The sequence below is a fragment of the Rhinoraja longicauda genome, chromosome 35, assembly GCF_053455715.1.
Source record: "Rhinoraja longicauda isolate Sanriku21f chromosome 35, sRhiLon1.1, whole genome shotgun sequence".
NCBI lineage: Eukaryota > Metazoa > Chordata > Chondrichthyes > Rajiformes > Arhynchobatidae > Rhinoraja > Rhinoraja longicauda.
In genome coordinates, this window is record NC_135987.1 from 1,639,756 (window position 1) to 1,654,777 (window position 15,022).

General features: G+C 54.6%; 1 protein-coding gene across 1 annotated transcript in view; it reads left to right on the plus strand.

Annotated features, from left to right (window-relative positions):
- LOC144609893 (nuclear factor NF-kappa-B p100 subunit-like) overlaps positions 1-15,022 on the plus strand; it is an 86,994-nt gene that overhangs the window by 31,514 nt on the left and 40,458 nt on the right. Inside the window, exons 4-8 of the mRNA XM_078428275.1 lie at positions 3,242-3,282; positions 5,814-5,912; positions 6,398-6,549; positions 9,331-9,464; positions 11,774-11,932. Coding sequence (XP_078284401.1) covers positions 3,242-3,282; positions 5,814-5,912; positions 6,398-6,549; positions 9,331-9,464; positions 11,774-11,932 — 585 coding nt within the window. The remainder of the gene's footprint in view (positions 1-3,241; positions 3,283-5,813; positions 5,913-6,397; positions 6,550-9,330; positions 9,465-11,773; positions 11,933-15,022) is intronic.

Here is a 15,022-nt window from a genome sequence, read left to right on the forward strand (position 1 = left end):
TTTAATCCCTTCGTCTAAGTCATTAATGTATATCGTAAATAGCTGGGGTCCCAGCACCGAACCTTGCGGTACCCCACTGGTCACTGCCTGCCATTCCGAAAGGGACCCATTTATCCCCACTCTTTGCTTTCTGTCTGTCAACCAATTTTCTATCCATGTCAGTACCCTACCCCCAATACCATGTGCCCTAATTTTGCCCACTAATCTCCTATGTGGGACCTTGTCGAAGGCTTTCTGAAAGTCGAGGTACACCACATCCACTGACTCTCCCTTGTCAATTTTCCTAGTTACATCCTCAAAAAATTCCAGTAGATTTGTCAAGCATGATTTCCCCTTCGTAAATCCATGCTGACTCGGAATGATCCCGTTACTGCTATCCAAATGCTCAGCAATTTCGTCTTTTATAATTGACTCCAGCATCTTCCCCACCACTGATGTCAGACTAACTGGTCTATAATTACCCGTTTTCTCTCTCCCTCCTTTCTTAAAAAGTGGGATAACATTTGCTATCCTCCAATCCACAGGAACTGATCCTGAATCTATAGAACATTGAAAAATGATCTCCAATGCTTCCACTATTTCTAGAGCCACCTCCTTAAGTACTCTGGGATGCAGACCATCAGGCCCTGGGGATTTATCAGCCTTCAGTCCCATCAGTCTACCCAAAACCATTTCCTGCCTAATGTGGATTTCCTTCAGTTCCTCCATCACCCTAGGTTCTCCGGCCCCTAGAACATTTGGGAGATTGTGTGTATCTTCCTCAGTGAAGACAGATCCAAAGTAACGGTTTAACTCGTCTGCCATTTCTTTGTTCCCCATAATAAATTCCCCTGCTTCTGTCTTCAAGGGACCCACATTTGCCTTGACTATTTTTTTCCTCTTCACGTACCTAAAAAAACTTTTGCTATCCTCCTTTATATTATTGGCTAGTTTACCCTCGTACCTCATCTTTTCTCCCCGTATTGCCTTTTTAGTTAACTTTTGTTGCTCTTTAAAAGAGTCCCAATCCTCTGTCTTCCCACTCTTCTTTGCTATGTTATACTTCCTCTCCTTAATTTTTATGCTGTCCCTGACTTCCCTCGTCAGCCACAGGTGTCTCTTACTCCCCTTAGAGTCTTTCCACCTCTTTGGAATAAATTGATCCTGCAACCTCTGCATTATTCCCAGGAATACCTGCCATTGCTGTTCTACCGTCTTCCCTGCTAGGGCCTCCTTCCAATCAATTTTGGCCAGCTCCCGCCTCATGCCTCTGTAATCCCCTTTGCTATACTGTAATACCGACACTTCCGATTTTCCCTTCTGCCTTTCCATTTGCAGAGTAAAACTTATCATGTTGTGATCACTGCCTCCTAATGGCTCTTTTACCTCTAGTCCCCTTATCAGATCAGGATCATTACACAACACTAAATCCAGAATTGCCTTCTCCCTGGTAGGCTCCAGTACAAGCTGTTCTAAGAATCCATCTCGAAGGCACTCTACAAACTCTCTTTCCTGGGGTCCATTTCCAACCTGATTTTCCCAGTCTACCTGCATGTTGAAATCTCCCATAACCACAGTAGCATCACATTTTTGACACACCAATTTTATCTCCTGATTCAACTTGCACCCTATGTCGAGGCTACTGTTTGGGGGCCTATAGATAACTCCCATTAGGGTCTTTTTACCCTTACAATTTCTCATTTCTATCCATACTGATTCAACATCTCCTGATTCTATGTCACCCCTTGCAAGGGAATGAATATCATTCCTTACCATCAGAGCAACCCCACCCCCTCTGCCCACCTGTCTGTCTTTTCTATACGTTGTGTACCCCTGGATATTCAGTTCCCAGCCCTGGTCCTCTTGTAACCATGTCTCAGTGATCCCTACAACATCATACTTGCCCATGACTAACTGAGCCTCAAGCTCATCCACTTTATTTTTTATACTACGCGCATTTAAGTACAACACTTTAACTTCTGTATTTACCTCCTCTCTCACATCGTTCACAATTGGCCCTGCCCTTAATTTCTTTTCCGCTCTAGAACTTCTGTTCCCATTCTTCCGAGAGTCTTTTGCAATATCTCCTGTATTCCCTTTTACCTCATCTTCATATTCACAATTTGTTAACCCCTCCCCCCCACTACTTAGTTTAAAGCCACAGGTGTCACACTAGCAAACCTGCCTGCCAGAATGTTTGTCCCCCTGCTGTTAAGATGCAACCCGTCCCTTTTGTACAAGTCACCCCTAGCCCAGAAGAGATCCCAGTGGTCCAGAAATCGAAATCCCTGCTCTCTGCACCAGCCCCTCAGCCATAAATTCATACCCTCTATCTCTCTGTTCCTGGCCTCACCAGCACGAGGTACCGGTAGCAGTCCAGAGATAACCACCTTCGACGTCCTACTGCTCAGTGCTTTTCCCAACTCTCTAAACTCCCGCTGTAGCACCTCCTTCCTCTTCCGCCCGACGTCATTCGTGCCCACGTGCACAACGACTTCAGGTTGATCGCCTTCCCTCACTAGGATTTTCTGAAGCCGGTCTGTGATGTGTTGAACCCTGGCACCAGGGAGGCAACAGACCATCCTCAAGTCCCTCCTGCTGCCACAGAATCTTCTGTCCGTCCCTCGGACTATGGAGTCACCGACCACTACGGCTCTTCCAGACTTCGGTCTCCCCTGTCGAGTATCCTTGCCAACAGGTCCGCCACTCGGACTGGAAACGTCTTCTGCCCCGACAGTTCCCAAGAGGGTATACCTATTTGCAATAGGCACAGCCACCGGGGTCTCCTGTAGTCCACGTCCACTCCCCCCTGAAACAGTCTCCCACCTTCGCTCGACCTGGACCCTTGGCGGGGAGGGGGTGGGGTGGAGTGCAGGGGGGGCTGCTTTCAGCTGGTCTGGGGTGGGGTCTGGAGGGGGAGGGGTGAGCAGGGGGTGGGCTGGTCTGGGGTGTGGGGAGCGTTGAGCCCTGCCTCCATGGGGAGTGGGGGAGGGGGGAAAGGTGGGAGTCTATGAGCAAGGTCTCTGCTTGAGCAGGGGGGGCGGGCGGGCTGGTGGGGCTTTGGGGGGCCAGCTTCCTGGGGGTAGGGGTGAGTGGGGGGGTGGGGGGGAGAGGGTGGGGACTGCTGTAGGTGTGGGGGTGGGGGTGGGTGGGGACCGCTGTGGCTGTGGGGGTGGGGGGGAGAGGGTGGGACTGAGCTTCGGGGAAAAGGGGCGATGTCTTTGGGGCCATACACAGACCAGCGCCTGCCTTACTCCCACAGCCGGAAGTCCGTTTATCAACATCTGTGAACAGCCGAAGCAGGTACGTCCCGCCCAGCGCTGGCACCGTGCAGCTGGGTCGTCAGCACCCACTCTCTCCTGTACCCACTCCCTGCTGTGCCCACTCTCTGCTGTACCCACTCTCCGCTGTACCCACTCCCTGCTGTACCCACTCTCCGCTGTACCCACTCTCTGCTGTACCCACTCCCTGCTGTACCCACTCCCTGCTGTACCCACTCCCTGCTGTACCCACTCCCTGCTGTACCCACTCCCTGCTGTACCCACTCCCTGCTGTACCCACTCCCTGCTGTACCCACTCCCTGCTGTACCCACTCCCTGCTGTACCCACGGCCTGTGTGGCCACATTCATGGGGCAGAGCTGAACCTGGGCAAGGAGGGCGTTGTGGCACTCAGCTCTGTGGCAGTTTAGTTTAAAGACACAGCACAGAAACAGGCCCTTCGGCCCACCGAGTCCGCGCCGACCAGCGATCCCTGCACATTGTAAGAGAGAAGGTCCCTCTCAAGTTGTCTGGAGCAGGTTATTTCGGGGAAAAGGAACATCGGTCAAGTGGGATGTTTTTAAAAGTGTACTGAAGAGAGCTCAGGGTGTGCATGTCCCCGTTAGAGAGAAGGGCAAAGCAGGTGTTGTGTACATGGACTTCAGTAAGGCATTCGACAAGGTTCCGCATGGTAGGCTGCTCTGGAAGGTTAGATCGCCTGGGATCCAAGGAGAGATAGCTGAATGGATAGCAAATTGACTCCATGGAAGGAAGCAGAGGGTGATGGTGGAAGGTTGCTTCTCAGACTGGAGGCATGTGACTAGTGGGGTGCTTTAGGCAGTGTTGCAGTGCTAATTGTTTAGGTGCTGTTAAATTCCCCGCTGTTTATTTTGGCTTTATTTACAGTGGTGCTGGTGCGCCTGTGAACTCCAGCAACACTGCACCCCTGGCCTTTGAGTTTGATGCTGGGCCCGTCACTGTTTGTCATCTACATCAATGATTTGGATGAGAACATTCAGGGCAAGATTAGCAAGTTTGCTGATGATACAAAAGTTAGTGGTTTTGCAGATAGTGAAGATGGTTGTGAACGATTGCAGCAGGATCTGGATCGATTGGCCAGGTGGGTGGAGGAATGGTTGATGGAATTTAATACAGAGAAGTGTGAGGTGTTGCATTTTGGGACGTCGAACAAGGGCAGGACCTACACAGTAAATGTAGGCCTCTGGGGACTGTTGTAGAGCAGAGGGATCTAGGAGTACAGGTGCATGGTTCCGATAATGTAGTCACAAAGGCTTTTGGCATTTTGGCCTTCATCAGTCAGAGTATTGAGTATGGAAGTTGGGAGGTCATGTTGCAGTTGTATAAGACGTTGGTGAGACTGCATTTAGAATATTTTGTTCAGTTCTGGGCACCATGTTATAGGAAAGATATTGTCAAGCTTGAAGGGGTTCAGAAAAGATTTACGAGGATGTTGCCAGGACTAGAGGGTGAGGGCTATATGGATAGGTTGAGTAGGCTGGATCTCTATTCCATGGAGCGCAGGAGGATGAGGGGAGATCTTATAGAGGTATACAAAATAATGAGAGGAATAGATTGGGTAGATGCACATAATCTTTTGCCCAGAGTAGGGGAATCGAGGACCAGAGGACATAGGTTTAAGGTGAAGGGGAAAAGATTTAATAGGAATCCGAGGGGTAACTTTTTCACACAAAAGATGGTGGGTGTATGGAACGAGCTGCCAGACGAGGTAGTTGAGGCAGGGACTATCCCATCGTTTAAGAAACTGTTAGACTGGTACATGGATAGGACAGGTTTGGAGGGTTATGGACCAAGCGCAATCAGGTGGGACTAGTGTAGCTGGGACATTGTTGGCCGGTGTGTGCGAGTTGGGCCGATGGGCCTGTTTCCACGCTGTATCACTCTATGGCTAGTAACACTATCCTACACATTGGGGACAATTTACAATCATTCCAAAGTCAATTCAACTACAAACCTGCACGTCTTTAGAGTTGTGCCATTGTGCCTCTCTGTTCGTCTATCACTGGTAGAGTCCTACAGCATGGAAACAGGCCCTTCAGCCCAACTTGCCCACACTGACCAACATACCCATCTATACTAGTCCCACCTGCCTGCGCTTGGCCCATATCCCTCTAAACCTGTCCTATCCATGTACCTGTTTCTTCAAAGTTGCGATAGTAGATGCCTCAATCACCTCCTCTAGCAGTTCATTCCATACACCATCCAAAGATTCCTACTAAATCTTCCACCCCTCACCTTAAACCTGTGCTCTCTGGTTCTCGATTCCCCTACTGTGGACAAGAGACTCTGTGTGTCTCCCTGAGCAACCCCCCCTGTCTGTGCATCAACGGCATCTATTCTGCCCAGAGGTTGGGGTGCAAAGGGGAACATTTCTAAATAATGTGAAACCAGAGTGAGATGAGACAGAGTGAGGGTGGGGAAAGGTTGAGGTCAGGCTGACAGATGCAGGCTGCTGTCACGGCATGGGGAAGTCCTGGAGATGTGTTGTGGACAAGGTGGTGTAGGTTGTGGCCTAATGCCCTCTGTGCCCCCATAGCGCGGCTTCCGTTTCCGCTACGGGTGTGAAGGTCCCTCGCACGGTGGGCTGCCCGGGGCGTCCAGCGAGAAAAACCGCAAAACCTACCCCAGTGTCAAGGTGGGTGCGGGGGTGGGGAGGATGAGGGAGGGGTGGCTGTAGAGGGGGGGAGGGGAGAAATGGAGGGGAGGACGGAGGGGGGGGGAGAGGAATGACAGGGGAGAGGGAAGGGGGGGATGTCAGGGGGGGGTGAGGAGAGGGGGGGAGGTGGCAGGGTCGGGGAGAGTGGAGGCACGGACGGGGGAGGGGTGGAGATGGGAGAGGGCACAACTGGGGGGGAGGACGGGAGAAGGGGCATTGACTGGGGAAAGTGTCGGGGGGAATGATGGGGTGGAGAGGGGGAGAAGGGAGGGGGGGCACTGACTGGTAGAGTGGGGATAATGGGCAGAGAGTGATGTCAGGGGAGGGGGAGGAGCTGACGGGGGGCGGGGGGTCTGACGGGGGGAGCTGGGACTGAGAGGGTCAGAGGTGGATGGGGGACTGCTGGGGTGGGTGGGAGGTGAAGGGGGAGAGCTGATGCTGACGTTTGACACCTCATCCTGCAGATCTACAACTACATGGGCAATGCCAAGGTGGTGGTGCAGCTGGTGACGGCCAAGGAGCCGCCACGACTCCACGCCCACAGCCTGGTGGGCAAGCAGTGCACGGACGAGGGGGTCTGCATCGTGCACGTGGGGCCCAAGGACATGATGGCACAGTGAGTCCCCCACGCCCACCTGCCCCTCTACACACCTGCTGTGCTCTGCAGCCCCATCGCAACTCAATACTGCAGCTCCGCTCCCCTCCTCCCCTGCTGCACCGCTGCCCCGCCCCCCGCTCCACTGCTGCCCCGCCCCCCGCTCCACTGCTGCCCCGTCACGTTGCACTGCTGCACCGCTGCCCCGTCCCGCTGCCCCGTCCCGCTGCCCCGTCCCGCTGCCCCGTCCCGCTGCCCCGTCACGCTGCACTGCTGCACCGCTGCCCCGTCCCGCTGCCCCGTCCCGCTGCCCCGTCCCGCTGCACCGCTGCCCCGCCCCGTCCCGCTGCCCCGCTCCCCGCTGCACTGCTGCCCCATCATGCTGCACTGCTGCCCAGTCCCGTCACGCTGCACCGCTGCACGACAGCACCGTTCCCCCAGTGTGCGGGGGGGGTGGAGAGTGTTGGGGGGGGTGGAGAGTGTGGGGGGGGGTGGAGAGTGTTGGGGGGGGTGGAGAGTGTGGGGGGGGGTGGAGAGTGTGGGGGGGTGGAGAGTGTGGGGGGGGGGGTGGAGAGTGTGGGGGGGTGTGGAGAGTGTGGGGGGGGGCGTGGAGAGTGTGCGGGGGGGGTGGAGAATGGGGTGGGTGGAGAGTGTGGGGGGGTGGAGAGTGTGGGGGGGCGGTGGCGAGTGTGGGGGGGGTGGAGAGTGTGGGGGGGGGTGGAGAGTGTGGGGGGGGGCGTGGAGAGTGTGCGGGGGGGGTGGAGAATGGGGGGGGTGGAGAGTGTGGGGAGGTGGAGAGTGTGGGGTGGGTGGAGAGTGTGGGGGGGTGGAGAGTGTGGGGAGGCGGTGGCGAGTGTGGGGGGGGTGGAGAGTGTGGGGGGGGGTGGAGAGTGTGGGGGGGGGTGGAGAGTGTGGGGGGGTGGAGAGTGTGGGGGGGTGTGGAGAGTGTGGGGAGGTGGAGAGTGTGGGGGGGTGTGGAGAGTGTGGGGGGTGGAGTGTGTGGGGGGGTGGAGAGTGTGGGGGGGGTGGAGAGTGTGGGGGGGTGGAGAGTGTGGGGGGGGTGGAGAATGTGGGGGGGGGTGGAGAGTGTGGGGGGGGTGGCGAGTGTGGGGGGGGTGGAGAGTGTGGGGGGGTGGAGAGTGTGGGGGGGGTGGAGTGTGTGGGGGGGTTGGGGGGCGTGGAGAGTGTGGGGGGGGTGGAGAGTGTGGGGGGGGTGGAGAGTGTGGGGGGGGTGGAGAGTGTGGGGGGGTGGAGAATGTGGGGGGGTGGAGAATGTGGGGGGGTGGAGAGTGTGGGGGTCCTGGCGGGGGGGGGTGGAGAGTGTGGGGGGGGTGGAGAGTGTGGGGATCCTGGCGGGGGGGGGTGGAGAGTGTGGGGATCCTGGCGGGGGGGGGTGGAGAGTGTGGGGGGGGTGGAGAGTGTGGGGATCCTGGCGGGGGGGGGTGGAGAGTGTGGGGATCCTGGCGGGGGGGGGTGGAGAGTGTGGGGATCCTGGCGGGGGGGGGTGGAGAGTGTGGGGATCCTGGCGGGGGGGGGGGGGTGGAGAGTGTGGGGATCCTGGCGGGGGGGGTGCTTCCTGTGGCCATGTGGCGGGGGTCTGCTCGCTGCTCCAAGCAGATGATAGGACTATTCAATCAACCTTTGTGTGAACGTGTACTGCCCGGGTGATGCGTGCACTGCCCGGGTGACGTGTACTGCCCGGGTGATGCGTGCACTGCCCGGGTGATGCGTGTACTGCCCGGGTGACGTGTACTGCCCGGGTGATGCGTGCACTGCCCGGGTGATGCGTGTACTGCCCGGGTGATGCGTGTACTGCCAGGGTGACATGTACTGCCAGGGTGACGTGTACTGCCCGGGTGACGTGCACTGCCCGGGTGACGTGTACTGCCCGGGTGACGTGCACTGCCCGGGTGATGCGTGTACTGCCCGGGTGATGCGTGTACTGCCCGGGTGACGTGCACTGCCCGGGTGACGTGTACTGCCCGGGTGATGCGTGTACTGCCAGGGTGACGTGTACTGCCAGGGTGACGTGTACTGCCCGGGTGACGTGCACTGCCCGGGTGACGTGTACTGCCCGGGTGACGTGCACTGCCCGGGTGATGCGTGCACTGCCCGGGTGATGCGTGTACTGCCAGGGTGACGTGTACTGCCCGGGTGATGCGTGCACTGCCCGGGTGATGCGTGTACTGCCCGGGTGATGCGTGCACTGCCCGGGTGACGTGTACTGCCAGGGTGACGTGCACTGCCCGGGTGACGTGCACTGCCCGGGTGACGTGCACTGCCCGGGTGACGTGTACTGCCCGGGTGAGGTCTGCTGTGTGCTGGGTATGTGTGGCAATAAAGTGACAGTGAAACAACCAAAGCCTTAACCCGTCCCCCTGCCCCGAGTATGTGTGGGAGGAGTTAGTCTCTCCGTGTGCGTGTGCGTGTGTGTGTGCGTGGTGTGTGCGTGGTGTGGGGAGATAGTTAGGTCTCCTCCTTTCCCGTGTATGTGTGTGGGGGGGAGTCAGTCTCTCCGTGTGCGTGTGTGTACGCGTGTATGTGCTTGTGAGTTTGTATGCACCTGCGTGTACACATGTGTGCGTGTACGCGTGTGTGTGCGTGCACACGTGTGTGCGTGTACATGTACGTGTGTGTGTGTGTACGCATGTGTGCGTGTGCGTTTATGTGTGTGCGTGCCTGTGCGCGTGTTTGTGCGTGTGTACGCGTGTATGTGCGTGCCTGTGCGCGTGTGTGCGTGTGTGGGGAGAGTTAGCTGGGCAGTAGTACCAGGGGCTAATGCACTGTGTTCTCCATCACCAGGTTTACTAACCTGGGCATTCTCCACGTCACAAAGAAGAATGTTCCGGAGGTTCTACAGGACCGGCTATTTAACGAACTGTACCAGAAGAACCATCTGAGCTCTCAGGACTTTCTCAGCAAGTCCCTGCTGTCAGGTGAGTTCACTGGAATGTTCCAGCATGGAAACAGGCCCTTCAGCCCACCTAGCCCAATGGCATGCCCGGCACGCAGTGCCCAGTGCCCAGTCCACTGGCATGACCAGTGCCCAATGCCCAGTGCCCAGTCCACTGGCATGTCCAGTGCCCAATGCCCAGTCCACTGGCATGTCCAGTGTCCAATGCCCTGTGCCCAGTCCACTGGCATGCACAGTGCCCAGTCCCGCACTGACCAGACCTCTGCCCTTGCCCTGCCTGCCGTGCTCTGCTGTGGGTTTGCTGTTCATGGTGAACGTATCTGCACTGAGACTGGAGTACGTCAGCACATCGGTTATGGGCGGCACGGTGGCACAGCGGTAGAGTTGCTGCCTCACAGTGCCAGAGACCCGGGTTCGATCCTGACTATGGGTGCTGTCTGTACAGTTTGTACGTTCTGCCACAACCATATGAGCTTTCTCCGGGTGCTCCGGTTTCCTCCCACATCCCAAAGACGTGTAGGTTAATTGGCTTCTGTAAATTGTCCCTAGTGTGTAGGATAGAACAAGTGTGCGGGGATCACTGGTCGGTGTGGATTCAGTGCAGGGCTGGAGGGCCTGTTTGCTCACTGTATCTCCAAACTAAACTAAACTGATTGTGGAATGGGATCAAATAATTGACTAAATGTATGCACTCTGATCATGGAAGTGTTTATTTGTTCCAAATGGCCGTCCTCCTGCACTGTCCAGACCATGTCTGTGTGTCTGTGTGTGTGAGTGTGTGTGTTGTCAGGCAGCGACTCTGATACAAGCCCAGATCAGCATCGCCACAAAGGGCAAGTAACAAGCTGGGCTGAATGGCCTTTCTCTTGATCACCCCATATCATTTGTTAAACTGCCTGCATTTATTGCTTTAAGCATTGGAAATATCAGTTTGGGCATTTGAAATGAAGTGTGTGTGTGTGCGGCGTGTGTGAGTGTGTGTGTGTGCGGCGTGTGTGTGCGGCGTGTGTGTGCGGCGTGTGTGTGTGCGGAGTGTGTGTGCGGAGTGTGTGTGCGGCGTGTGTGTGCGGTGTGTGTGTGTGAGCGGCGTATGTGTGCGGCGTGTGTGAGTGTGTGTGCGGCGTGTGTGAGTGTGTGTGCGGCGTGTGTGAGTGTGTGTGCGGCGTGTGTGAGCGGCGTGTGTGTGCGGTGTGTGTGTGCGGCGTGTGTGAGTGTGTGTGCGGCGTGTGTGAGCGGCGTGTGTGTGCGGCGTGTGTGTGCGGCGTGTGTGTGCGGCGTGTGTGTGCGGCGTGTGTGAGTGTGTGTGCGGCGTGTGTGTGCGGCGTGTGTGTGCGGCGTGTGTGTGCGGCGTGTGTGTGCGGCGTGTGTGAGCGGCGTGTGTGAGCGGCGTGTGTCTGTGTGTGTGAGTGTGTGTGTGTTGTCAGGCAGCGACTCTGATACAAGCCCAGATCAGCATCGCCACAAAGGGCAAGTAACAAGCTGGGCTGAATGGCCTTTCTCTTGATCACCCCATATCATTTGTTAAACAGCCTGCATTTATTGTCTTAAGCATTGGAAATATCAGTTTGAAATGAAGCTCCAGATTACCCAATCAGATCATTAAACACTGCAGGGTGCTCCAGTTTATTAGTTTATTATTATTATGGTCACGTTTACCGAGGTTGTTGTTGCGTGCTAACCAGTCAGCGGATAGACTGTACGTGATCACAATCAAGCCGTCCACAGTGTAGATACAGGATAAAGAGAATAACGTTTAGTGCAAGATAAAGTCAAGTGAAGTCTGATTAAAAATTGTCCGATGGTCTCCAATGAGGTAGGTGGGTTGTCAGGACCGCTCTCTAGTTGGTGAGAGGATGGTTCAGTTGTCTGATAACAGCTGAGAAGAAACTGTCCCTGAATCTGGAGGTGTGCGTTTTCACACTTCTGTACCTCTTGCCTGATGGGAGAGGGGAGAAGAGGGAGTGGCCGGGGTGAGACTGGTCCTGGATTATGTTGCTGGCCTTGCCGAGGCAGCGTGAGGTGTAGATGGAGATGTAATGATGTATCAGCTACGTGCAGGGTTTAGTGAGGTACGTGATGTTAGTTGGCGGGCAAGGCGGACGGGTGGGTGCGTTCTCCCCGTGACCTGCGTGGGTTTTCTCCGGGGGCTCTGGTTTCCTCCCACACTCCAGAGATTTAAATGAAAATTGTCCCTAGTGTGTGTAGGATAGTGTTGGTGTGCGGGGATCGCTGGTCGGTGGGCCAAGGGGCGTGTTGGGGTGGGTAGGTGTGGAGCGGGCAGTGAAGGTGGGTTTGGTCACTGACTCTCCTCTCCTCTCCCCCCTCCCTCAGGGCAGGAGCAGCAGAACCTGAAGCAGGAGTCTGAGCAGCTGGCCAAGGAGATGGACCTGAGCGTGGTCAGGCTGCGTTTCACCGCCTTCCTCCCGGACAGCCAGGGCATGTACACCCTGCCCCTCCCACCCGTCATCTCCGACCCCATCTTCGACAGCAGTAAGTCACCACGTGTGGTGCAGCGGTAGAGTTGCTGCCTCACAGCGCCAGAGACCCGGGTTCAATCCTGACTACGGGTGCTGTCTGTACGGAGTTTGCACGTTCTCCCCGTGACCACGTGGGTTTACTCAGGGTGCTCCGGTTTCCTCCCACACGCCAAAGACGTGCAGGTTTGTAGGTTAATTGGCTTTGGTAAAAGATTGTAAACTGTCCCCAGTGTGTAGGAAAGTGTGAGTGTGCGGGGATCGCTGGGCGGCACGGTAGCGCAGCGGTAGAGTTGCTACTTTACAGCGAATGCAGCGCCGGAGACTCAGGTTCGATCCTGACTACGGGTGCTGCACTGTAAGGAGTTCGTACGTTCTCCCCGTGACCTGCGTGGGTTTTCTCCGAGATCTTCGGTTTCCTCCCACACTCCAAAGACGTACAGGTATGTAGGTTAATTGGCTGGGTAAATGTAAAAATTGTCCTTAGTGGGTGTAGGATAGTGTTAATGTACGGGGATCGCTGGGCGGCACGGACTTGGTGGGCCGAAAAGGCCTGTTTCCGGCTGTATATATATGATATGATGATGACTCAGAGGGCTGAAGGGCCTGTTTCCACACAGTGTCTCTAAACTAAACGAGTGGAATCAGCACATCTATTTACACATTGCTCCTCCTCCACCTGAGAATTAACCACTCAAGTCAACAGACCGAATGATGGCTGGTGGAACCACTCACTGTCTGTATAACGTTACCACCTACCCCACAGCCAACAATGGACCATTGTGGGCTCCACCTAACCTTCATCATCCTTACTTCTTGCATATCTTTCATTCATTTGTTCCATTTACCTTGTGTTCCTCTCCTGACTCTCAGACTGATGAAGGGTCTCACCTATTCCTTTTCTCCAGAGATGCTGCCTGACCCACTGAGTTACTCCAGCTTTTTGTGTCTATCTTCGGAACTAGTATAGTGGCTACTTGTTGGTCAGGATGGGCTAGAAAGTCACTGTGTTGTAAGACTGTCTGCATTGAAATGGAATTCAGTGGCAGTCAAGTTGTACAGCACCAAGCATCTCCAACGGCAGCACATCCTTCACTCAGATATGGGGCCCAAAACTGCTCACAATACTCCAATTGTGGTCTGACCAGTACCTTCCAGTCCTCTGGAAATGAATGCTGACATTGCATTTGCCTTCCTCACTGCCCACTCAACCTGCAAGTGAACCTTATGGCAATCCAGCACCAGCATTCCCAAGTTCATTTGCACTTCCAATTTCTGAATCCTCTCCCCACTTGCAAAATAGTCTACATCTTTATTCCTTATTAGAAAATGCATGACCATACACTTTGTGACACTATATTCTATCTGCCACTTCTCTGCCCACTCTCCCAACCTGTCCAAGTCCTTCTGCAGAATCCCTGCTTTCTCCACACTACCTGCCCCTCCACCTGTCTTTGCATCACCTGTAAACGTGCCCACAAAGCAATTGCTCATAGTTTAGTTTAGAGATACAGTACGGAAATAGGCCCTTCAGCCCATCGAGTCCGCACTGACCAGCGATGCCCATATACTATCCCACACACTAGGGACAATTTACAATTTTACCAAAGCCAATGAACCAACAAAGCTGTACGTCTTTGGAATGTGGGAGGAAACCGGAGCATTTGGGGGAAACGCACACGGTCACAGTCAGCACAGACAGCACCCGTAGTCAGGATCGAACCTCGTAAGGCAGCAACTCTACCGCAGCAACTCTACCGCAGCAACTCTACCGCAGCAACTCTACCGCAGCAACTCTACCGTGCCGCCATTAAGTATGATTGTGCTTTTAATGAATTATTTGCAAAAAAGGAATTTCACTGTACCTTGCATTCAAGAGAGAGCTAGATAGAGCCCTTAAGGATAGTGGAGTCAGGGGGTATGGGGAGAAGGCAGGAACGGGGTACTGATTGAGAATGTATTTATTCACAAAATGCTGGAGTAACTCAGCAGGTCAGGCAGCATCTCGGGAGAGAAGGAATGGGTGACGTTTCAGGTCGAGACCCTTCTTCAGATTGAGACCCTGATTGTGAATGATCAGCCATGATCACATTGAATGGTGGTGCTGGCTCGAAGGACCAGATGGCCTCCTCCTGCACCTATTGTCTATTGTCTATTGGTACATGTGACAGCAAAGAACCATTGAACCGTTGCCAAAGCTCTGTGGAGGTTGGTGAGCATTAGTGTGCAATTGCATCAATGTGCTGGGGTCAGGACAGATCAACAGGACATGCACACCCAGAACCTGAAGCCACTGCTGTTCCGTTGATGTAGTCAGGTGAGGGTCCCTCTGCTTTCCCTTCATAAAGTCATCACTCAGCTCCTTGGTCTTGCGAATGTTGAGAGTAAGACTGTTTAGGGCGGAGTCGCCTGCTGCCTCACAGCGCCAGAGACCCGGCTTTGATCCTGGCTATGGGCGCTGTCTCTACCGAGTTTGCAAGGTTTCCCCGTGACTTGCGTGGGTTCCCTCCGGGTGCTCCTGTTTCCATTCACACTGCAAAGACGTGCAGGTTTGTCGGCTAAGTGGCTTCTGTAAATTGTCGCTAGTGTGAATTGTGCTGGTATATGGATGGTCACTGGTCAGTGCGGACATGGTGGACCCAGCAGCCTGCTTCCACCCTGAACCTATTGACTTCCCTCCTGAAGTCTGACTTGTTGTTACCCGTTTTTTGTCCAATATTAATTAGTTCAAGGAGCAGATTTAGGCCATTCAGCCCATCAAGTCTACCCCGCCATTCAATCATGGCTGATCTATCTTTCCCTCTCAACCCCATTCTCCTGCCTTCTCCCCACAACCTCTGACACCCGCACCTATCTATCTATCTATGTATCTATCTATCTATCTCTGCCTTAAAAATATCAACTGTCATGGCCTCCATAGCCATCTGTAGCAAAGAATTCCACAGATTCACCGCCCTCTGACTAAAGAAATTCCTCCTCATTTCCATTTTAAAAGTGCCTTTCACTATTCAGTAAATTTCAATGAGGTCCCCCCTCATCCTTCTAAACTCCAGCGAGTACAGCATGAGTCAAACGCTCATCATTCATTCCTGGGATCATTCTTGTA